At 36.4% G+C, this 24446-nt stretch overlaps 4 protein-coding genes across 7 annotated transcripts in view; 1 reads left to right on the forward strand and 3 right to left on the reverse strand.

Moving 5' to 3' along the window:
• Positions 1–773, reverse strand: part of LOC127942612 (semaphorin-3D) — a 48141-nt gene extending 47368 nt beyond the window's left edge. Inside the window, exon 1 of the mRNA XM_052538436.1 lies at positions 583–773. The gene's annotated coding sequence lies outside the window, so the exon portion shown is untranslated. The remainder of the gene's footprint in view (positions 1–582) is intronic.
• A 1128-nt stretch (positions 774–1901) lies between these two features.
• On the reverse strand, positions 1902–13607 carry ssuh2.1 (ssu-2 homolog, tandem duplicate 1). 2 transcript variants are annotated; one of them, XM_052538439.1, is made up of 12 exons: positions 13447–13606; positions 8325–8420; positions 7523–7607; positions 7285–7414; positions 7123–7183; positions 6928–7052; positions 6724–6786; positions 6568–6647; positions 6383–6475; positions 6051–6156; positions 2578–2685; positions 1903–2252 (listed from the first exon to the last, which is right to left on the reverse strand). In XM_052538439.1, the coding sequence occupies exons 1-12, from the start codon at positions 13469–13471 to the stop codon at positions 2118–2120; spliced, it is 1107 nt and encodes a 368-aa protein (XP_052394399.1). In that variant the 5' UTR covers positions 13472–13606; the 3' UTR covers positions 1903–2117. The 2 variants fall into 2 exon arrangements, with proteins under 2 accessions (XP_052394401.1, XP_052394399.1); XM_052538441.1 differs by lacking the exon at positions 6383–6475 and having other exon boundaries at positions 1902–2252; positions 13447–13607.
• A 1557-nt stretch (positions 13608–15164) lies between these two features.
• On the reverse strand, positions 15165–20466 carry ssuh2.2 (ssu-2 homolog, tandem duplicate 2). 2 transcript variants are annotated; one of them, XM_052538438.1, is made up of 13 exons: positions 20361–20466; positions 19995–20047; positions 19680–19769; positions 19523–19592; positions 18330–18459; positions 18184–18244; positions 17981–18099; positions 17835–17897; positions 17679–17761; positions 16691–16783; positions 16499–16604; positions 16085–16192; positions 15165–15674 (listed from the first exon to the last, which is right to left on the reverse strand). In XM_052538438.1, the coding sequence occupies exons 1-13, from the start codon at positions 20381–20383 to the stop codon at positions 15531–15533; spliced, it is 1143 nt and encodes a 380-aa protein (XP_052394398.1). In that variant the 5' UTR covers positions 20384–20466; the 3' UTR covers positions 15165–15530. The 2 variants fall into 2 exon arrangements, with proteins under 2 accessions (XP_052394398.1, XP_052394397.1); XM_052538437.1 differs by having other exon boundaries at positions 19680–19776; positions 19993–20047; positions 20361–20436.
• Positions 20467–22173: 1707 nt separating this feature from the next.
• Positions 22174–24296, forward strand: rpl32 (ribosomal protein L32). Of its 2 annotated transcripts, none has more exons than XM_052538451.1 (4): positions 22174–22268; positions 22887–22987; positions 23510–23691; positions 24123–24296. In XM_052538451.1, exons 2-4 carry the CDS (start codon positions 22892–22894, stop codon positions 24250–24252), a joined length of 408 nt encoding a protein of 135 aa, XP_052394411.1. In that variant the 5' UTR covers positions 22174–22268; positions 22887–22891; the 3' UTR covers positions 24253–24296. The 2 variants fall into 2 exon arrangements, with proteins under 2 accessions (XP_052394411.1, XP_052394412.1); XM_052538452.1 differs by having other exon boundaries at positions 22259–22428.
• The last annotated feature ends 150 nt before the right edge of the window (positions 24297–24446 follow it).

The following is a 24446-nucleotide window of genomic DNA, read 5'->3' on the forward strand; positions in this document are numbered from 1 at the left end:
CTGTATTAAACTGTACTATATACTGTACAAATTACATACTCAGACTGAATTGGTTTAAAAGTATTGAATGATTAACCCTCATGCCCTGTTTGGGGTCCTGGAGACCCCTCACGTGCTCCTTTTAATAGTTTAATTACAACAAGTAACCTACACTTCTGAGCCTATGCCTTTTCTCTCTCTATTTAATGAGCTCAAAACTAACAAATGTTGCATGTTAAAATAACGTTTCAGAAGTATTCATTTAATAATTTCACATAGCATAACTAAAGCATGCATGTATTTTCCTACAAAACAGAGTTTTAAAACGGTTACACCTGTAAAAATCAACACTATTTTTTTTTCATAGCATGAAATGTTTTTTTTTTCAACCGATTTAAATTCTAGCAGCAGTCACTTTAAAAATAAAATGTGACAGAAAGTATCATAGTAAAACATGGTATTTTCTTTTTTTAAGAGCTCCTATACTATGCATACATCAAAATATCATGGTGTTATCATCTTTCACCATGAGTAAACATGTAATACTGACTCATCGTTATTTAGAGCTGACAGAATAACTACAAACAACATTTAAATCCCTACCGTGTGTTATTTGCCCGTCACTTTCCTCGCTCCTGATGGGTTTTATTCCAGTTAGTGGCGTAAATGCCAGTGAGGTGAGTGGAGTGAAGATGCGCGTGAGCTGAGAGCCACGCCTCCTGCACTGATGTCATCACATCCGTCCTCTGGAGGGTTACTGAGGCAGGTGTGCTCGCTGTTTACCCGCCAACAGCTCGAGAAACATCCGAGGAGACCCGGAGAAACTCCGTTTGACCAACCACTGTCCTGCTCCACGACGAAAGCTAAGCGATTAACCGCCATTGTTTTAGTTGTCACATGGGCAGGTACAATTAGAGACAATTTAAGACTGTTAAAAGACGTTTTAAGATAAGTAGCCTACAAAATGTAAGGAGAACACAATACGTCAGGTATATGGTCTCAAAATGTCTAAGGAGAACACAATAATAGTTGTGGTATTAGCAACGCTTGTCTCTGCTTCCAACCATTAGAGTATGGGAATTATTTTCTGAGAATTAGATCAAAGGGAAGTAAATCAAATGGTTAAAACTGCTTGGCTCAGAAAAATCAACTTAATTTAAAGTTTCCATACCGCATTGAGAAACATTTGTTCTTGTTTTAGATTTAAACCAACTTAATTTTGATCGTATTACATATTTACAGTTCTTATACAACATTTAATAACTGTATGAATTGAATACTTTCCTTTTTGAGGCCTTAATTTGTGAAAGGGCTAAGACTTTTTAAGACCTCTAGAAACCCTGTTTTTTAGTATTTTATATGAACAATCCAAGTGCATTTTCTCTAAGGTTTATAATTCAAACACTTTTAAATGTTTGTGTGTGTGTGTGAATTTTATCTAAACTCTAAAAACATATATAGTCATATCATGTTACATTTTAAGTGAACACAATAAAATCACACTAGCGTGCATTTTTCATATAGATTAATAACAAGAACTATAATTTTGTTTCATGTCAGGTTTACATGGTCACCTTTTTCCTCAAATCAATCATTATAATTATTATTTTTTTTGTTGTACAATATGCTATATTTTTTTATTGTTGCAATTTTACAAATGTTCCAGCTTTATTAACTTTAAATTTCAAAGGGATCATTCTCAAATCAGGATTGTTAATCAGCGGGTTCCCACTGTGACAATTTACCCCATATAATGTTATGTTAGGATTAACATGTGTAAAGAGGAACAGTGTACAAAACATTATAAACTGAGAAATATAAACACATTTACACAAGTCCTTTTAAATAATCAAACTATATAGGAATATATCTAGAAATCTGTAAACATTTAGCAAATCAACTGCGCTTTTATGGCAAAAAAACAAACTGTGCTCAAATTATTTTTAATACTTGATACTAGTATAGGTATATTTAATATACAGAATGAAGAGACATGCTGTTACATGCTTAAATGAGAGAATGAGGAGAAAGGAGCTGCATTTTCATAGACATTTACAGTTGATCTATATACCACATTATAAATACACACTGTAGAAAAAAGGTTTGATTTATTACAAAATTGGTTGAGACAAAACAAATTACAAAATGCTACAGGAAGAAGGGTATTTGGTAGTGTGAACTTTGTTTTCTCGCCCAAAAACAAAGTAATCATAGTCATTCCCACTGTAAGCGTAATATACATGAGTGAGAGGAACCAGCTCGATCGTTTGACGCTGTAAGAGAATGAGAAAATGTCAATGTAACACTGAATATTAGCTATAGAATGTGCAATCTGTCGTTGTATCATAAATTGCTAATATTTAAACCATGTAAATGTGGATATGTTACGTTTTAAGCATCATTCTCAATCAAACAGGCCGATGCACACAAGTTTTCAAAGTTTTAAGTTGGTGGGGATGGTGCTTCCACATGGTGGTCAAATGTGGAAATGCATTCTCACAACCCTCTATTCACATTTGCAAAATCGTGTTTTATTTATTGCAGTTGAATTCTGCTGTGTATTTGGTAGCACACACTTCTGGCACAGTTTCTCCTCACCTGCTGCAGGATGCGGCTCACAGCAGAATATTTCAGCAGGTGATTCTGAATCGATCCTTTCGAGGCATCGCAGATGTCCTGGTCAGGAAAACCCTCTATCGGATAAACCTGCCAACATGCATTGTGACTTAGGCTAAAAACATCTGTGTGTTACATTTTGGAATCACAATCAGGTTAATTTATTAAATCAAGCATTATTAGAAAGGATCTAAAGACCCTCGTCAGGGACAGGATAGTGGAAAAAGGGAGCATGAGTATGTCAGAGTTGATTGCAAGTGCTTTATTCTGATGCATTTGGGTTGCAATCCAATCACGGCCGCCAGGGTGCCATTACAAGCCTTGGCATTAAGGATTCAAGCTATATCTCTCGTTCCCCTTCTAGAGAACTCACATTGCATCCTCTAACGGAGGCTATGGGGAACCTCTGCCAGAAGGACCGGTTTCTGACATACGTGCAACCAAGGAAAGTGAGCATTTTAGTAAGTGTATGGGACCCGAGGACACACACAATGTATGGGTTATGTGTGTTGGTGAGGAGCACGCACGTTCGGTTCTCGAGGACTTTGAATGTGCTCATTGTGACAATTTTTCCAGTGAGAATGCTCCATTTGCGTTTGTCTCTCTTCTCGAGGTAACGGGGACGAGCGTCTGCGTCTTGCGGTTCAGGTCTCGCAATATGACTCAATGCTATATGTTTTTTGCCTGATGTTTGAGGGAATCTTGTATTTGAACAGATCATGTATGGCCCTCAGGGGAGCTAAGTACATGGTACATAATGCTATCATGCTGAGAAATACCTTGTATGCTTGATTCTCTTTTGAGGAATGAGAACTGAGCGCCTATTATCCATGATTTGGGTCCCACGGATGCCAAGGCAGCTAGGTAGACTAATCATGGGGATTTTAGGCAGGGCATGGAAGGAATCTGACAGGAAGTGCTTTCCCTTGGAGTTCCTTTCATGCTGTTCTCTCACGAGGTATAGTAGTGAGCAATTGCATGAGCATGTCCGGCTATCAAGGCGCTCGGTGGGATCCAGATACTTTTCTCTTGGGCCTTCTAATCCCATGGATAGTGCTACATTGGGCTCATCTGGTAAAATTGGTTGGCAAACTCCAGTTCCACATACAGGGAATATTAGACGTAATGGCATGAGCTACTAAGGGTGTATTCACACCTGTCTTGTTTAGTTTGAATCAAACTGAAGTTCATTTCCCCTCCTGGTGCGGACCTTTTGGACAGGTGTAAATACATCAATCACACTCGAGTGCGGACCAAACGACCGCACCGAGACCCAGCTGAAGAGGTGGTCTCGGTCCACTTCCAAATAAACTCTAGTATAGTTAGTTTAAGGTGTGAAAATGACCCGACCTTGATCTGACCCTATTGCAGAAATCACACTCTGAAACACACTATTGTTTTCTTAATTTACAGAAGCACAACGTTTTCTTGATATTGTGTGTGCACACAAATGAAAATAGACCTTTTACAGTTCCATACAATGTATTATTCTTATCTTTATGAGCAAAAATTACAGCGTATTTAATTTGTTTCCACTGATGTTCTGAAATGTGCTCTCTAAACAAACAATTGGAAATGCACCTTATAGTGCACTTTATAGTGATGCTCATAAGGTTCTTCATATTGCGTTAGTATCTTATAACACCAAATCGGTAAAAGAATAAAAATGTAACTACAAAAGATCTCCATGATTAGCCTGTTTTTGCACCATTTGTTGTTTTCCCTGCTTGAGAATTTCAGTCCAATGAATGCATGATCTTGGCACACGTGTTATTGTTTAAAATTTCTGGTTCACTTGCAAAAAAAGGCAGTGCGAAAGCAACAAAAAATCAAAATAAATCAACATTGTATTTGGTCCAGACCAGGGGTAGGCAAGTTCAGTCCTAGAGAGCCGCAGTCCTGCAGAGTTCAGCTTCAACCCTAATCAAACACACCTGAACAAGCTCATAAATGTCTTCAGGATTAATAAGTCTATAGGGAGGTGAGGGTTTTTTTAGGGTTGGAGCTGAACTCTGCAGGACTGCAGCTCTCCAGGACCGAACTTGCCGACCCCTGGTCCAGACCAAAGCAAGTGAACTAGTGGACTTTCTTGGTGTGAATACACCCTCAGAGGCTTGATTTAGTCCGGTCATGTGAAAGGCAGAAGCCCTAACCATGGCAGATTAGATGAGCACTTTCTGGCCAGTCACGAGCTCCCTTCCCCCAAGAGTCTCCTCTTTCTTCCTGACCTCCACATGGAGTTAGTGAGATTGTAGGACAAGCCATATTCAGCTCAGCTGCATCTTTTTTTCAGCATGTGGATTATGCTGATGTTGAGGATGTGGCTGGGCTACATAAAGATGCCCCCTGTGAAGAGGACCATTGCAAGCATTCTCTCCCAGGGTGAGTCGTCTTCTTTAAAGACTTGTTCTCCACCATCCAGACATCTTCAGGGCACATCTGGATGGCAGGGTGTATGTGGTGGCAGGTCAAGCTGGTGGAGCCTTGCACACAATGGTTGTGTTACAAGCTTACAAAGCTGACTTGCTCAGAAACCTATGAAGGCAGGGTTTTTCCCTGGGGCAGTCGAGGAACTGTGCCACACCACAGACTTGGCTCTTCACACCACTAAGCAATGGTGGTTATGGAGTCGCATATGTGGTTAAATCTCACGGATATTGAGAGAGAGGTGTAAGCCTCTTTTATCTTGATGCTCTGCTGTGGCCTTCCGGGGGATGTGCCCAGAGGCAGTCGAACGCTAAGAGATACTGCTTACATCGGGCTTCGAGGCTGGACTAGTATTGTTCTCAAGTGTTTTTTATTTTATTGGCAAACCAGTGACTGAAGGTCCGGTCTATTCCTTGTGATGTAGACTTTTTCAAGTACTCTGTGGTTGGGCTTCTCCTCTTATCAGGGTTTTTCAAGTAGGCGGTTCTCTGAGCCTCTTCTAGCTGTCTCCCCTTGGGGTTTTTAAATAGATGGTATACTTCCTTTATCCCTTAAGTTAAGCCAGGTAGTAGGGGTGGACTGTAGCTTTCATTGGTGCTCTCTTAACAGATGAACAGACATGTGCCATGGCATGACCTAGTGGGCATTCTGTTCCCCATAGTGTTGGCTAGGGGATGCAGCGCGAGTTCCCTAAAAGGGGAACGTCTCTGGTTACACATATAACCATGGTTCCCTGAGAGGGAAAGAGATGCTGTGTCCCCTCTTCAGACATCGACCCTGTGTAAATCCATTATGTATATTCATGTCTTACATGTAAACGGAGGCTAATTGACATTACTTACAGCGAACAGTCGAAGTATGATATCATGTTGACATTAAAATATAAACTTTTTTTACATCAATGTAACATATTTGAGACACTGGGTCTGAGAAGGGTTAATTCTACATCTCCTATACATGAATAAGTAAAATAATATATAGGCCTATTTATATAGGATTTATCAGTTAGTTAATGAATCAATGTATACCAGGAGGTTTTCATCTACAAAGAACGCTTCCCCAGACACCTTCTCAAACTTCTTCAGCGGGAATTCAGGCACCCGGTTGGGTATAAACTCAAACACCTGGTTTTTCCTGTAAAATAATGTAGTGTTATACACAGATAACCGCAGAAATACAAAGATGAACAGGACAGATTATTGTGCAGACTTTAACAGTAATCAAAATAAGGGCTGAGATCATAAGAACCAATAACGAACTGATGCATCTACAATAGTGAGTAACATTTCAGTAGCTTATCTCACACTTAAATTAAAAAAAATAAAAATTAAAAAAAATGCTATTTTATTGGCACATTTACCATGTAACTGTGAGCTGTATGAAATGCACAAGGTTTCTGTAACCATTACACGTAAGACAGCCTTTGTAGCCCTTTCCATGACAAGAAACACACCTAAAAAAAAAAAAAGGTGAGAGATTTTATTTTCATGTGAGCATATAAAACACATTAGACCACGCTGTTGGTCAGTTTGTCCCTCAAATTACCTTTTTCTCCCTCTTCCGTGGCAGGTTGTACACCGTCGGTTGCGACTGTGACCAGAGCCATGACAGAACATACATCGAGTCTGAATTTGTTTTGGATAAAACAGTCAGTAGAATAAAACATTGGCAGATATTATGTATAATAAAAAAATGATTTACCAGCCCTTGTCCTCGGCAGTGGGTACACCTCACTTTGCCATTACCATGACACCGGTGACAAGGCTGCAATGACAATGCACTGATTCAATCCGACATAAGCAAAAGTCTGACTTACGCTAATAAATTAAGAGCAGGAGGCGCATAAGGTAAGATACATTAAGTGATTTGTTTATGATGGTAAATTAAAGTTGCTTAAAGGCACACCTTTATGAATGACGAGTGTGGGACCCTGACTTTCTGAACGGCGTTGGTGAATTTGGGTGGGTAAGACACCTGGACGTTCCACGGTGGAGGACTCACTCCATTCTGAGGCCCATCCACACACTGACCTGAGAAAAATATATATGAATATGTATTAATATGTATGTAATATGTATATGTACTGGTGTCATCGGGCACCTGTGTGTGGCTCTGATTCCCAGGCGCTTGATCTGGACTCTGTGAAAGTTTCCAAGCGGTACTGAAATGATACAGAACATGTCGTCATGTAATTATTATTATAATGGATAATAATAAAACAAGAATTATTCCCAATTAAGAATGGATAATAACAAGATTTACACGGTAAACTGTAAAAGGTATCAGCTCTTTGAAGATCAGATTTTTTGCAGGTTTGCTGCTGTACGTCCATTTTTTACCCACGAACTGGAGTAGAGCGTCTCTCGCAACATCCTCCGAGACGGTGGGCACCCTGTCAGTAAGTGTGCAATTAAAAAAATTATGTTCTTTTCACATCAGGTGTAGTATGAATATGTTTTTTACATTTGTAACTTCCTTCAAAAAATTATGTTGTACTTACATGACGTTTGGAACTGAGGCGTTCTTGTCATTTTCAGGCTTGGGGACAAAGTCTGGCGGAGGAGGACAGATTTGATCTGTGCAGTCTATCAAGATGAACAACAAAAATGTCAAATGGGGACAAAAGAATAATAAATAGGCATTCAAGACTACTGTGAAACTAGGTCATATCCTGCATACTATATTCACATGATTTTACAAGATGTTAAATATTCACCAATTTAACATTTTTGACCAATGCTGATATTTTTACGCATCCTATAACCGGTATGCAAAAGCAATTTCTAATTAGTTCAGCATTTTCACACAATAACTAAATAGCCATTACAACAACAATAATAATATAAAAGATACTATAAATAACAGTATATTATAATAATAATTGTGTCATACAAATAATAACAACAATAATATTTTTTCAATAATATATATAATACATTTTTTTTTTATTACAGTGCTTTAGGGTAAATAATAGTGCATCTTATAATAACAGCATCTTAATAATAATTATTATTAAATTATAAAAATATATATTGTTAAATATAATTATGATAAATATGTCTTAATGTATATAATGGTGTATTATTAGAAAAGCTACAATAAAGCATTTATTATTATTATAGTTTCTATATATATATTTATATGTATAATTGTAATAATAACATCTTAATAAAAATATTTTGTTATTATTAAAATGATTGTTGTGCCTTAGTGTATATAATTGTGTTTTATTATAAAAAGTGTTATCTTAATATAAGTATTATTAATGCCATTATGAGTGGAAGGCACAATGGTGTTTTCACCTCCACCCGTGTGTTCCTCGTAGCCTGTTACACTGTCCAGCCAGCCTGGAGGTGGAGCAGACGGACCCTCTTCAGGAAGGTTGGGGTCAAAAGTGTCTGCAGTGAGCGAGAGAGATTATGACATTTGTGACTTATCCAAGAGTAACATGATCCTGAATCAACATCCTTTGTTGGTCCTGGAAGAACATTCCTATCAAACAGCCACTACCTTAAACCAGTGACGGAATTTGTGTTGATCCTGGAACCTCATCAGGGATCCTGGAGTATTTATCAACCAGATTTAATGGCTTTGGACAAGCAAGACAGAAAAAAAGAGAAAATCCTACTAAACTCCAACAGTTATGACACTTAATTGACATTCACAACAGTGCTTGTATTTTTTCTTTCCCATTTTTATATTTCTGCAACCTCTGCAGTGAATGGGTGCCATCAAAATTAAAGTCCAAACAGCTGATAAAAACATCACAAAAATCCACAAGACTATACTTCACATGACTCCAGTCTAAGACTTAATGACAGATTAGTTTCTTACACGCAGCTTTTCACTTCACAAGTCATTAAATGGAGTGGATCAATTGTGGATTATTATGATGTTTTTATCAGCTGTTTGGACTCTCATTCTGATGGCACCCATTCACTGCAGAGGATCCATTGATGAGCAAGTGATGCTATATTTCTCCAAATCTGATGAAGAAACAGACTTCACGACATCTTGAATGGCCTGACGGTGAGTAAATTCTGAGCTAATTTTCATTTTTAGGTAAAGTACTCCTTTAAGATATGTTGCATTTCTAGGCAACGGAATACAAACACTTTTCTGAGCAATCAGTAGTTGGCAGCTGTTCATTTAGTCATTAGTTTTCTTTCCCTCCAAAGAGCTTGTCGGAATGCAACGGTGAGTTATATATACTTAACACAAACATCTTGTTAGGTTCGTGAACAATGCTGCTAGCAAGTGGATATAAATATCAGCTGAAATGGGTTTCCTTCAACCGAGATCGTGCTTCAGATTTAGCATGAAGAATGGGCAGAATCAGGCCTGTATGCCAGAGAAACAATGCCCTCAAAATATACAGCAGCAGTGAATGATGGGAGGAGCAGGTCGTCTCTGATACGATTCAACTGCTAATTTAGCAATGCACATTCATCAAAATTTTATAGCTATGAATAAAAATGAGATTGTCCTTTGTGACGACCATGGTGTAGTTCATTTATAGCCTGCATTTACCATACCGTTTACCTCAGAATTTAAGTTAGGTTAATTTGTGAGGGTTAGTATGATAAACAAAATGTATAAGAATCATAAATGTTTGTTGGTTAGAAAGCTAATTTTCTGCAATAATCCAAAAGCCAATGGAAATATCCTTTTGGGGTTTTTGTCGAGGGAACCAGGATGATACAAACTTCAAATATACATCATTACTGCAGCACTCAATGGCTCCGTCCCAACTGGCACACTTGCTGTGTACTTACAAACTTGTGAAAGGGAAAACACCCTGATAAAGAGTCTTTCTAACAGTCTGGTGCCTAATAATAGCACCCGCATGAATAAAATGCTCTGATAACAGAAATAACATGTAAACAATTGCTTCGGTCTAGATTCATTCAATTGGCCGTTGTGCCTTTAAGAAGCTAGTCCGTGATTAATTGTGCTGCTACTGACAGACATGCGCTGCTGCTTTGTGAAGCTGAGATCTATTTAGCAAACAGGATACGTTCAATTTTAAGATAACATTTGCAGTTAACAGTTTCAGATAGTACATTTTTCCTCCGAATGCATTTTCGCTCTTGTGATGCATGAAAGTGTTGTAAGTGAAGTTAAAAAAAGTCTAGATAACAAAGACTATTATGCAGTAGTTATGCAAGTCCTGCCTGAGAGTGTTTTGATGTTATTGCTGAAAAGTACTGTTTAAAAAGCTTTAATCTTGACCTGAACCAGATTTTGGACCAAGTTTGATGAAAAGTGCACTTAAAGGGAGAGTTCACCCATAAATGAAAATGCTGTCATCGTTTCCTCGCTCTTGTGTTGTTCCAGACCTGTACAAGATTCACAAAAGAGGATATTTTAAAGAATGTTGGTAACCAAACAGCTGATAGCCATTGACTTCCATAGGATTTTTTAAATACATACTATAGAAGTTAATGGCTGCCGTCAGCTGTTTGGTTACCAACATTAATAAAAATATCCTCTTTTGTGTTCAACAGTAGAAAGTTAGTTTGGAATGACACAAGGGTGAGGAAATGATGACAGAAAGAAAAAAAAAAACTTGCAGTTGGAATAACTGAGAGCCACTTATGTTTAACACTTAAATACATAAGTGCATTTTGTAATTTTAAAATGTTACTTTAAAAAGTACATTAAAAAAATATTTTTTTAATTAAGCTTCATTTATATTGATGAGTTGATTAAACAAATTCTTAAGCACATGGTTATTTTTTTAACTGTAGTGTTATTAATCATAACATTTAAAGTTAATATATCTTAAATGTACTAAAAATATAATTAAATACGTGACATTCAAGTTTTAATAGACATAATGTTAAAGCATATTTTGCTTGCCAGTATACACTCACCTAAAGGATTATTAGGAACACCTGTTCAATTTCTCATTAATGCAATTATCTAATCAACCAATCACATGGCAGTTGCTTCAGTGCATTTAGGGATGTGGTCCTGGTCAAGACTATCTTCTGAACTCCAAACTGAATGTCAGAATGGGAAAGAAAGGTGATTTAAGCAATTTTGAGCGTGGCATGGTTGTTGGTGCCAGTTATTGGGATTTTCACGCACAACCATTTCTAGGGTTTACATGAATGGTGTGAAAAGAGAAAAACATCCAGTATGTGACAGTCCTGCGGGCGAAAATGCCTTGTTGATGCTCGAGGTCCGAGGAGAATGGGCCGACTGATTCAAGCTGATAGAAAAGCAACTTTGACTGAAATAACCAATCGTTACAACCGAGGAATGCAGCAAACCATTTGTGAAGCCACAACACGCACAACCTTGAGGCGGATGGGCTACAACAGCAGAAGACCCCACCAGGTACCACTCATCTCCACTACAAATAGGAAAAAGAGGCTACAATTTGCACGAGCTCACCAAAATAGGTCAGTTGAAGACTGGAAAAATGTTGCCTGATCTGATGAGTCTCGATTTCTGTTGAGACATTCAGATGGTAGAGTCAGATTTGGCGTAAACAGAAGGAGAACATGGATCCATCATGCCTTATTACCACTGTGCAGGCTGGTGGTGGTGGTGTAATGGTGTGGGGGATGTTTTCTTGACACACTTTAGGCCCCTTATTGCCAATTGGGCATTGTTTAAATACCACGGCCTACCTTTACATTGTTTCTGACCATGTCCATCCCTTTATGACCACCATGTGCCCATCCTCTGATGGCTACTTCCAGCAGGATAACGCACCATGTCACAAAGCTCAAATTATTCAGACTAATTCAGACTGGTTTCTTGAACATGACAATGAGTTCACTGTACTAAAATGGACCCCACAGTCACCAGATCTCAACCCAATAGAGCATCTTTGGGATGTGGTGGAACGGGAGCTTCGTGCCCTGGATGTGCATCCCACAAATCTCCATCAACCTCAAAATGCGATCGTATCAATATGAGCCAACATTTCTAAAGAATGCTTTCAGCAACTTGTTGAATCAATGCCATGTAGAATTAAGGCAGTTCTGAAGGCGAAAGGGGGTCAAACACCGTATTAGTATGGTGTTCCTAATAATCCTTTAGGTGAGTGTATATTCAGCAGCACACTTTAACCATGTTTCAAAGACCGTATAAAAATAATTATGAAATTTCATATAACATGCAATTACATGTAAACATTCAGACTTAAGTATATTATATAAAGTAAATTATTTTTCATAATTAAAACCAGTGTTGGGGAAAGTTACAGCATTATACACAGCAGAAAGTACAGCATTGTAATGTTGCGTTACATCCTAAAAAAATAATTAATTGTGTTACTTAAGTAACTTTTTTTTTTTGTTGTTGTTGAAAGTAATACTTTACTTTTGCGTTACGTTTGCACATCTGGGCTGGGCTTTCTTCCTTGTTTTTAATGTAAATAAACAAATAAAAATCAAATTTTTGACAAATGTATGAGCCTTTTCACTCCAAAGGTGAAATGAATAAGACTCCGGCTGAAGGATATTTATTTATTTAATTTAATTATATTTTTTTAACTGGATAATCAAAGGTCAACATCAAAGAAAACTGTTAATAAAAGGGAATTGGGTAGATTACTTTAAGGATATTTGTGTTATTTAACATTTAATCAATCCATAATTGGTCCACAACTGGTGTTACTTATTTGAAACTACTTTACTAGTTAGCCTACTTGGAAATAGTAATCTGATTACATAACTACCATTACTTGTAATGAGTTACACCCAACACTAATAAATATTCTGTTTAAAAGTATTTTAAAGTTTGAATTCTTGACGGGTGTAGTGATTTTATTTTATTTTTTTCAATTATCAGAGTTTGTCGAATTATATTACATGCAGTTAGCAAGACTGCTGATATTTAATATCATGATACGTTAGTTACTGAAAAAGGTTATTCTTTGTGTTTGCGGCAGTTCGTTTTTCGCTGTTTTTTATTGGTATCCAAATGTGGGACGTCCCGTGGTGAAGACGCAATTGCCAAGATATAACGTGATCCTCAGCGTGACTTAATGTTTAACAAAATGACTTAAGCACTAAATCAATGCGTTTCGTTGAAACATAATGAATGATTTTGTTGCCAAACCCATTGATTTGACGTTGTGCATAAAGAAAATTATCTTTCCATATTCTTGCAAATGTGGTGTCAGATCAGAAGTGTAGGCTACAGAGCATTTAAACTACAGTCTCTTAAAGCATTTGGTTGTTATTAGCCTACTTTAAATTACTCTCTAAAACAACTCTTATATTTTTCATTGATAAAAACAAACTTTTTGTAGGATAAATAGGTTACATGTTTGCTACATGCTACAGATGTGTTTCTTGCAACTATAGGGAATTAAATCAAGTAAAACTTTAAGAAAATAAAACAAGCAAAAGACGGTTAGCTGTAGCCTAATATGCAGATATTTCAACATATTAATTTGCCCACCTGTGTCTTCGTCTTTGTCATCCATAACGCACAAAATGCTGGTGAAGTCAGTTTCACAGTGATCTTCCAGCAGCGCTTTCCATTAATGTTCACTGAGAGCTTTTCCTCAGTTTTGAACTCTGAAAACTGGGCTGTAATGAAGACACGCCCACAATAATGTTCTGACGGTCTGGTTTTAATGTGAAGCGCGCCTGATAAAACTCACAGAATCCTTAAAGGCACAGTACACTCTTAAAATTATTTAGTATAGCTACACGCGTTCGTGAAAACTTGTTTATATATATTACGTTTCTATATATATTACGTTTGTATATATAATTGTGTGTATATACAATATACAATGAAGGTCAATGGGTACCGCCAATTGTTTGGTTACCAACATTAATCAAAATGTCAACAGAAGAAAGAAGATTTGTGTCTTTTGTGTTCAACAGAAGAAAGAAGGTTTGTAAAAACACAAGGGTGATGAAATGATAACAGAATTCTCATTTATGGGTGAACTTTCCCTTTAACTGAAATTAATCTTTTGAATTGTGAATTGTGCTTCTGAAACGGAAGGCTACATCCTAAAATTAAATTGATCAGTAGGCCTACTGACTCATTTATTTCTGTTTATATTCGTGAATTTAAATCTTTAGTCTTTGTCGAATGTAGCCTTCCATATGAGAGACTTTGAGAGAGATCTAGCATTCCGTTTGAACTGAAAAACACTGAATGAGGAGTCGATTCCCCTTAATGGAATCGATTCCAAAGACTCTCGATTCCCAACGTCTCGGAATCGATGCTTTTTGGAATGGATTGCAAGCCCTATTCCTCCGTGTTTTCCAGCACTATATCATAGAAAGAACGGTTTGAGAAGTTGAAGGCGGGGCAACCTAAAACATTTCAAAGTTAAAGTTCATGCAAAAAGATTTTAATAGAAAAGTTTATATTTATGGTTTATGCCAATAACAAAACCCAGTGTTAAAGCAGAGCGCAAACAATTATATCATTATACAGTCTTTGGAATAAACTCACGAACTGCAGAATCCTTAAAGGCACAGTACACTCTAAAATAAAACGCATTTGTGAAAACTTGTAGGATACGCTCTGGAACTACATCAGAAAGAAAAAAAAATACGGTTTTAAAGCCTAGGTAAAACTGTATACAAAACTTATTGAAAAATTTATGTAATGCACTTCACTTTTTTTTTTTTTTTGTAATACATAGACTGTCATAATTGTCTCTAACAACTTTAAAATCAACAACAATTATATTAAGTGTTTTTTTTTATGAGCAGACGTGAAATGTAAGTATGACACAACAAAAAACAATAGCCCTACTGTAACATAATATTTTACCCAAATTCAAAGAAGAAGAAGAAAAAAAAAAAATATATATATATATATATGCATATATGCATCTTTTTAATCTCAAAATTCAGACTCTTTTAAATTGCGATTCTACATCTACGAGTTCACATTTTTCAATTATTTATTTTTTGCTTCCACCAGAAAAGAGAAAATTAAAGTTAAGTGTGAATTTTTATCTCACAATTAATTTTTTTTCTTGCAATTGCAGTTTTATATCTTACAGTTCCAACGTTCCTCAGATCAGAAGATTACAAGTTTATTTCTCGCAGTTGCGAGTTAACATGGAAAAAACAAGAAAAATAAGAATTGCGAGTTTGTCTTGCATTTCAGACCTTCTACCTCAAATTTCTGACTTTTTTAAAAAAAATTGCAAAAAAGGACAGAACTGTGAGATATAAACAATAAAAATATAAATTGCGAGAAAAATTTTTCCAAATTCGAAAACGTCACAATTTTTTTATCCCGTGGTAGAAACAAGCTTCTGTACTTTAAATATTACATTCCGAAAGTTTACAGTAATTTTTTTTTTTTTTCATTTGATTTTGGGAAATACAGATAAAGTGAAATGCAGATGCCTTATATGCTCTAACTACATCTAGATATTCTACGTTCCATCTTTTTTCAATTTTCTTATAGTTTCTTTGTAAAAATGCCAAAGATGTTTCACCAATAATATAAAGAACATATAGGTTTAACAGAAATCAGTGGCAGCACAGGCATTATACAGCAGTCTAAAGGATGGAGCAACAGCAGCATTTGGCAGGATAGTCCTTTGTGAAGACTTTGTGTTCGGTTCCATATACAAAATAAATGTGGGTTTTCTCATTCCAGACGTAATGCACTCGCGTGATGGGAATTAGCTCAATGGTCTGCCTCTGCAAAATCAAACACAGGGTCAGAACATGCTCTGTCTCCATACAATATAACATTTTCTTCATCAGTTACTCTTGACATATAACATTTCTGAAACCTTTAGAGAAATAATAATAAAAGACAAAGCCAAACCACTTGAAAGCGTTTTTCTAGAATTTACTGTGAATTTTATGTGACATGAGACATGAGAGTTGATTATGTTTCTTGTCAACATTTGTGTCTTGTTTGTATGAACTTGTGTGAATTTATGGGCTTTCTGACAAGCTATAATCTGGTTTCCACGGGACTGAGCCAACATGAAGAACTCATTTAATCAATTCCCAGAAGAATGGGACGCTGAGATGTGGATTTAAAGACACAAGCGCAGGTTTCTGGGGTTTCATCAGAAGAAGTGTTTGATTTGTTTTTATACCTGTTGCAGAATACGGCAAGTGGTGGCGAACTGAGCAAGGTGTTCCTTCACAGCACTGTCAGACGTTGCGTTTATGGAGCTGTCTGGGAAACTGACAACTGGATAAACCTGCAGTAATGAGTCAAAACTTCAGTGTCATCGCCAGTTGTTTGAAATACGCTGCTTAGACTGAAATAATCAGAGATCTTTTGATAGTAAAAGGCCACTGAGAAATATTGGCTTCATTTAGGTAGAAATGCAGAGCTGTAGGTGCTACACAGCAGACCAAGTTTCTCAATCAATACATTTGGTTTCAAGAAATGGACTGCTTTTGAGTTCAATATGTTTCCATAGTTGTCAAATAACGGGAAATGTATTATGTTATGAACCCATTAAATAACAAAGGCATTGTGATCCCCATGATGTTTTGCTCACCGCTGGAGCCATATCAGTAAGAAGCTTCTCTCCAGTAATTTGATCAAGAAGTTTAACCGGGAATCCCGAACCCTTGTCAATCACAGCCAAATAAATGTTGTTCTTCCTGAGAAGATAAGAGAAACACGGTTAATAAACCGTGAACCTGTGAAAGTGGGTGGTGAAAATGGGTGTTAACCATTGACTTCTCACCATGTGATTTGAAGTGTGATGAAGCAGAGGAGCTTTCCTTGCCCGTTGCAAGTTGTGCAGGTGATTGAACCGGCTCCTCCACAGGAATGACACCTGAGATACAGAGAACCCAATGAGTGCTGTACTCTTACTTTTTCTGAGGATAATGTGACCTGCACAAAACCAACAGCCACGATTCTGGGATGGTTTAGGTGGTTGCCAAGCTAGAACAGACTAATGGGATACCATTTCCGCAGTCGAGTAAAAAAAACAAAGAAAAGAATTATGAGACAAATGAAAGTAAAAAAATAAGGAAAGAAATAAAGACAGTAAAGGCAGATTTGCGTATTGAAGAAATGGTTTATTCTTCCACTAAAACTCTATATTAATCATATTGGCATCTGAACCGTCTATTTTGGATACTACATGTACAAATCCATTTTTGAGGAATCACTGCTAGTAGCACCCTATGTGAATGTTCATTTAAGAATGTATGAATAATGGGCAACACATTTTAGTTTAATAATAAAATAAAAAGAAGTGCACTTAATTTATGCATCATTATTGACTTTATAATAAGTATTTAAGTCAATTTAGCAAAAAGGAGGGAGACGTTTTCTCTCCCATATTTTATTTCTGTTCTTACATCAAACATTTCTGAAATTAAGCATCTTTAATTCTTGTTTTTTTTTTTTTTTTTTTCAATTTTTCAAATTTTTCTTGCAATACTAAGCAGCTAGATGATGACTAAAACTTTATTTTACATGACGGTTAAATATGAAGTCCATGAAGCAAGATAACTTTAATTTAAACCCAACTGTGAAGTATTATCATCATTACCATCACTTAAAACATCTCCTCCAATAAAAAACAAGCTTCAAAACATCCTGCATTATAGAACAATTTCGGCAGTTTTTGTTGAAATTTTAATTGTGCACATAATAAGATATTTCTGAAACTAATTCTACTAAATAAATCCAATTTTCTAATCAGAGGGTTGACTCCGTACCTGATCATGCCAGAGCCGTGACACATATTACAGCGCTGCTCGGGGGAAGTTCGACCCATGCCACTGCAGGATCCACATCGAGTCTGTAACAACACAATCGTTGTAATGAAACCACAGATATTACAAAATGACGTCTGATCGTCGTACGCTACTTACTCTGCCGGAATTCACGCATCTACTGCAAGCAGATCTACCCAGATTCAGGCACGAATGACAGCCCTGTGTTTTGAATCAACAACTAAATCAACCAAGAGGACTTTTTCTGTGAACTTGATGAATGCAAACCTGAAAACAACGTTTACTTTGACAGTGGATGTGTGAGGAACGCGGATGGATTTCTTGCAGTCTTGGAAAAGTGAAGGGATGGGCACTGGGATGCTCCACGGAGCAGGAGCCACTCCGTGACCATCCACCACCTGACCTGATAAAAGAAGGGAGGGACATATCTAAACATATCATTTAGAATTACATAGAAATTTCTCTGGTTTAGAATGACTTTATACACCATTGTATGGTTCACTGTCCCATTCTGTTGTTCTGGACTCAGTAAAAGTCTCCAGTCGGTACTGTTAGGAGAAACAGATATCAGTGTTAAATGTGAGCATGGCTGCCATAGACTGTATACAGCTGGATGTGAATGTTGCTGCCGACCCGATATGTGTTGAGCGACTGCAGGTCTGTGAACACCATCTCTCTGGCTGGTTTCGAGCTGTAACAGCATCTGCTGCTGGTGTATTTTATGAAGGCCTCGTGAGCCAGTTCTTCAGTGATCGCAGGAATGCTGAGGACATGACACGTGAACTTCAGCTGGGTTCGCAAACTTATAACCAGTCATTTACAGTCAACCATTGTAGCAAATTAAATTGGAAATGTGTACAGAACATTTCCATTATTTGAAAAATAAAGATTAACCTTAGTACTAAACATCAAAAAATAAATATAAGACTTCATAAAAACTATAGACAAATTAAAAATAATAATAATTATATAATAATAATAATAATTATGTATAATATAATCTATATTATATATTGAGAAAGTATAATATATATAATAATTAAAATAAATTATACTAAAATTACACATTTTTAGTATTAAATTAAAACAGAACATATAAAAATAAAACCTAAAATTAAAATAATGCATCAGTGCTACTAAAATAACACCAAAGTGTATGCTGCACAAAATAAATTATAGATACATAAAAATATAGATGGAAATATTTTTGTTTTCAAAGCTTTTTGTTATAAAAATATTTCTTTTTTTATTTACCAATGCATTCATTAAATTATAAATAATAATAATAATTTCGAAAATGTATTTATCCTTAAATAGCTGTTAAAGAGCTGTTCTTTTTTATTTATTTACATTTTTATTACCTATTCCGATATGCAAATGAGAGGGGTGGTTAGTTTTGCCCATTGGCTGGTGATTGAGGTTTCTTCTTTCTGTTACCAGGTTAAGCTGCATTTAGATTCCCTGCACATTTTAAATTACGAGTATTTGTTGCACAACACCAAAGCATTCACGAGTCTATTGTTAAATGACTCAGAAACAGGGTGGAACTCATAAATAAATCCAGAATTGCCTCAAGAATACCAGTTAGGCAAGGCAGGAAGAAAAAAAATGACATGACCAATTGAAAGAGACTAGACAAAGGATATGGGTGATTATAGGTTATTCATCAGGGGAAATCATAAATGGAAAAATGTCTTTATATTTTCCACTTAATGAAGCATTTTAGCCATTATGCACCAAGATAGAGCCCAAAAATGGTTGAGGATCTCAGTCTGCTTTAATCTGATATCATGAATCGTTTTATTGTGTAAGTGCTGGGTTCTTACTCGAAGCGTCTCTCTGGAGCTCTGGACGGGGCTTGTGGTTGAACCGCACCAAAATCTGCCGGTGGAATAACTGTGGATGCAATACAACATTCACTGTCTCGTTCAGTGCCAGCATTTTGCTCTCGGTTTCAGCTGAAGCTACAGAAACGGTGCTCACCATTAGGCCCCAAACGCTCATATCCAGGAACGACGGGCATCACATCTGCAGGAGGAGCCGTGGGCCCGGCATTCGGCGTTGTGTTCGGATCTGCATCACGTATAGCACACATTCATTTCAACATACTAACTACTCATTTCTCAGCAGCTGTTCATGCTGAGTTCAGCTTTTTGCTGCTTTTTTTTAAAAGTGCACTTCATTATTCGAGTCTAAGTTTTCTGTTTGAGTATTTACTTGCAGGCCTTTTGACTTCACAGTGCTCCTGCACGAAGGTTAAGTGATTTAAGTGCATTTTTTTTTAATAACTATGATTACCTGCATAAGATCCAGCTGGACACGATGGACCACAGTGGGCTTCATCCTGGTCACTATTACAAAAACAAAACATTTATATTGTCATTAGATTATTATACAACGACGCTTCGAAATAAGATGCTATAAGAAAGAAAGAAAGTGCCTCATTGCACGTGACAAGTCCTTATTTAGCGACTGAAGCCTTAGTTCGTCATCTTTTATCGTGTTTTCCGAGATAAAACACGCTGTCGCGTTTATGTGTTTTGACAGAAATTGCGATTCTCAATTTAAATCAGCATTCGTGCTGTTTCTAGAGGGCTTCGCTTCATAATTCCAATTATATTAATCCATAATTTGATTAATTCTTCATAATTTTGTCAAACATACCTCAACAGATGCGTCCTGTCCATCCTTGCTAGCGAGTTGTGAACTTTCGTTTTGTGAGAAGTGAGAGTTAACGGAAGGAGGAGTGTAACCTGAGAGGATTTCACCAGATCACATCAGTACAAACACATTCACTTCAATAGTGCATTCCCTAAGCTGTGTATTTAAAATCAGAAATAGATAGATACAAACCTTGCATTTGGAGTTTGAGCAGATAATTTGCATATATATCAGCATGTGGTGTTTTTACAGTTACCTTCAAGGGTTAAACTGAGGAATTTAAATAGAAAAAGTCGACTTGAGAAACTATCGTCTTTCAGGTTTAGCATGATAACAACATCAACTGTTCAGTTCAATTATTTTAAATTGTAATAATATATCACAATATTATATTTGTTTCTGTATTTTTGATCAAATAAATGCAAAAACATTAAAAATAGTAATGTTTCCAAACTTTTGGTCTGTACTGTATATATGTTTCAAATTATGCTGAGCTCTATGCATTTTCCCACCGTCATATTCATGTTATTTTCTCTGTGTGCTTTATGTTAAATAAGTGTTACCCTTGCTTTATTTGAAAAATATGATTTCCAGTGCACACAAACTTCCCAGAATACTGAGTGTCCCGTTCCGTTGGTTACAGTATTTACTTCCCTTTTAATTAAATTTGTATTAAATATTTATGTATTTTTGAAAAATACTTTGTCATCTAAAGTATGTCTATTTGACGCATTATTTTTTTTTAAATCCATTGTCAAATGATTTCAAATTTCTTAAATATTAATAAAAAAATTATATCAGATTCATATCGGCACCGATTTTCAAGATATCGGCATCAGCAACGGCTGTCAAAAACCCAATATCGGCTGACCAATATATATATATATATATATATATATATACATATATATATATATATATATATGTATATATATATATATATATATATATATATATATATATATATATATATATATATATATATATATATATATATGTATATATATATTGCCAATATTGCTATAAATATACATAAACTAAAAAATAAATGCTAAATACACACTTATAGTAGCCTATAGCTAACTAGGAATGAAAGCACAAATTTAGAAAGAAAAATGCTAAAAAGGGGAGAAAGTGTTGTTTGTCTATATATATATATATATATATATATATATATATATATATATATACTCTGAAAGCTTGAAGACATGTTCTAGAAAATATTTTTATATATGTTTTAACCACTGTCCTAATAGATCTATTATTGATAAGCGGTTCTGTGGAAGATTTTTATTAATAAGATTCCATTCTTATTCTCTTATTCCTTATTCCATTACAATCATATAGCCTTTGTGTGAAAGGAATGTGCCTATGTCTGAAACATGCAATGGGCCTTTTTTTTTTTTTTTTTTTTTACCATAGCAAGTCTCTAGGGAGGTATTAAAATTTTAAGCATATCGAAAAGTCTGAGTATTTGAAACGCCCTGTATAGGGTATATAATGGGATGCCACTGAACATTCGGGAGATCTTCTTGCAGAGAACATCTCGGCTTTGTTTCTCTCTGAAATAAACATAGACAGTAAAAGAAATAAAGTCTATCTTCTTGAAACAAAACCCCGAGACTGTGTGATTCCTCAGATCCATGGCAGACAAAAAAAATACACTACAGTTCTAACGTAATAATTTAAATAACATTTAATCAATTTAACTGTTTTGCTATATTAGTTATATGCCTGTGCATAAGACGCAACGTAAATGTAAAAAATAAAATAAAAATCAGTTTAACACATGTTGTGCACGGCCACATTTCAGAGCAGGAGCGACTTCCGCTCCCGATGTCCTTTGCGGGGCGTCGCTGCGTCACTTCCTTCTCTTCTCCAGGACTGTCTTCGGTAGAGGCAGGCCGAACGGTGAGCGCATCAAAATCTCAATTCATCCTTTTAGATTGTGATTAAGATGAGCGATCCTCAGTGTGCAGCGCTGCAGTAGCGTCCACTGTGTTCACACGCGCTTATATTGTGTCTCGTGGAGCGACAGAGCAGGAGATATTTACATGAAACAACACTCGGGGTTTGTACACGGCGAACAGGGCTGTGATGCGCGTGACACACCGCGGGCACGAGATCGAATATAATACTGCTCTGCTCGCTTTAACATGTCAACAGAGGCATTTTAATCTAACAATTAAATGATTGAGACGCTCAGTCTAATATGCTGTGTTCAGTGCTGGTTACATGTATTGTGTGTGTTGCGCCGTGTATTGTGTAAACTTCAGATTTATGCGCCAAGCTTATAACGTTAGTTTATTGCACGCTTGTAGTTTTTGTTCTTATTAACATCATAGGTCTTGGAGAAGAGTTTACAGCTAGCTAATGTTACTAACATACATGCTAAAGTAAAACGATTTAGTCATAGTTGCATGTCATTTGTCAAATAGAAGGATTTATTGTATTTAGTTTGGTATTTGTGTTGTGTACCTGTGTTTTTGAACGCAGTGTCTCATTCATTTCTGCATGTTGACTCGGTAGGCATCATGGTTCAACTCCGACCCCTCACCAGACCTAAAATCCTCAAGAAGAGGACCAAGAAGTTCATCAGACATCAGTCCGACCGCTATGTCAAGATCAAGGTGGGGAGCCTGGAGTATCCTGGAGCATGCAGTCCTGGTTTCTCTCTTTCTAGGCTTAGAAAAGTTGCAGGAATAAAAATCATAGGGTTGTTACGAAGTGTAGACTTCTAGTCAGTGTTGGCATGAAATGCTTATCTGAATAAGCCTTTCCAAGGGGACCCACATAGAAGAATGTTTATAGCAGTTAAACTACATACAATATTAAGCAAAAAATACATTAAAAAAATGTTAATTGCTGTGAAACAGCCACAGATGCTGGTATGCTGTGTGTTAAAGTGCATGCAGTAGATCTTGTGAATAATTGATTTATTAAACGTTTTCTTTTGATCATTTTAACCCGGATGTGTAATAAATAGGAAGAAAAGCACTACATTTTGTATGTTTTTCAAATGCACTGCCCACATTTATTCATGTTAAGAGATCAACTAAAGTAGTTCAGTATTCTTTTAAACCTAATGGAGAACTCCATGTGAATTTAGCCTTCACTTCACATCCTTGATCTAATGTGAACACTCTCTGTAGAAAAACTGGAGGAAGCCCAGAGGTATTGACAACAGAGTGCGCAGACGCTTCAAGGGTCAGATGCTGATGCCCAACATCGGTTATGGGAGTAACAAGAAGACCAAACACATGCTGCCCTCTGGATTCAGGAAGTTCTTGGTCCACAATATCAAGGAACTTGAAGTCCTCATGATGAGCAACAAGTAAGGTTTTTTTAATCTATTGCCAATTTAATCCAATGTAAGTGTTTCCCATTACATATATTAATTCTTTGAATGTTTTAATGTGTTTGTTGTGGTTTTGGTGATATGTAACTAGTAGATTGTATTTGTTTAAAGTGGTTTGGACTGTGTATCTCTCCGATCATACCTGCTGAATTGCCCGTATTCATCTCAGGTGTTGAATCCGGAGAAATATCATGGCGGAGGAAATGCCCATTCCACCTCTAGCTCTTTCCATAGCCAGCAGGTGGAAGATAATCTGCAACAAGTGACTAGTGCTTGTATTTGGGTCTCCTCTTATGAATAAAACTAGGTTGTGTGGACTTGAGTGTCAGTGATGAATGCTGCATTTGAAATGGTTTTTAAAATAAGAAGAATGTGTGATCATCTTATCTTTTTTTTTTTTTCTGTAGGTCCCATTGTGCAGAGATCGCCCACAATGTGTCTTCAAAGAACAGGAAGCTCATTGTAGAGAGGGCCGCTCAGTTGGCCATTAAGGTTACAAACCCCAACGCCAGACTCCGCAGCGAGGAGAACGAATAATCTGGTTGTCTTGTTGTATTTTCAATAAAATGGGAAAAAAGTGAGACTAGTCTTGTCTTTATTGTCTAGTAACTGTCTGCTCCAGGAGGCAACATTATCCGTTTGAGAACCAGAAGCCCGTTTGAAAGCAGTTTTTGGTCATTGTCAGATCATAGTGAGTGTATATAGTTAGTAAGTATGTTATTTTGGATGCA

This window comes from Carassius gibelio, chromosome A22, assembly GCF_023724105.1.
Source record: "Carassius gibelio isolate Cgi1373 ecotype wild population from Czech Republic chromosome A22, carGib1.2-hapl.c, whole genome shotgun sequence".
Taxonomy (NCBI): domain Eukaryota; kingdom Metazoa; phylum Chordata; class Actinopteri; order Cypriniformes; family Cyprinidae; genus Carassius; species Carassius gibelio.

Excerpts from the sequence above, each read along its gene's own strand:
- ssuh2.1 (XM_052538439.1), bottom strand. The coding sequence starts at position 13,471 with ATGGATGACAAAGACGAAGACACAG. Across the intron at positions 8,421-13,446 it reads TGACAAAGACGAAGACACAG|ACACTTTTGACCCCAACCTT; the intron begins GTGGGCAAATTA and ends CGCTCACTGCAG. Across the intron at positions 6,476-6,567 it reads CACGGAAGAGGGAGAAAAAG|GTGTGTTTCTTGTCATGGAA; the intron begins GTAATTTGAGGG and ends TTTTTTTTTTAG.
- ssuh2.2 (XM_052538437.1), bottom strand. The coding sequence starts at position 20,383 with ATGGACAGGACGCATCTGTTGAG. Across the intron at positions 19,593-19,679 it reads TGAGCGTTTGGGGCCTAATG|TTATTCCACCGGCAGATTTT; the intron begins GTGAGCACCGTT and ends TTGCATCCACAG. Across the intron at positions 18,245-18,329 it reads AGTCGCTCAACACATATCGG|TACCGACTGGAGACTTTTAC; the intron begins GTCGGCAGCAAC and ends TTCTCCTAACAG.
- rpl32 (XM_052538451.1), top strand. The coding sequence starts at position 22,892 with ATGGTTCAACTCCGACCCCTCACCAGACCTAAAATCCTCAAGAAGAGG. Across the intron at positions 22,988-23,509 it reads ACCGCTATGTCAAGATCAAG|AAAAACTGGAGGAAGCCCAG; the intron begins GTGGGGAGCCTG and ends CACTCTCTGTAG. Across the intron at positions 23,692-24,122 it reads GTCCTCATGATGAGCAACAA|GTCCCATTGTGCAGAGATCG; the intron begins GTAAGGTTTTTT and ends TTTTTTCTGTAG.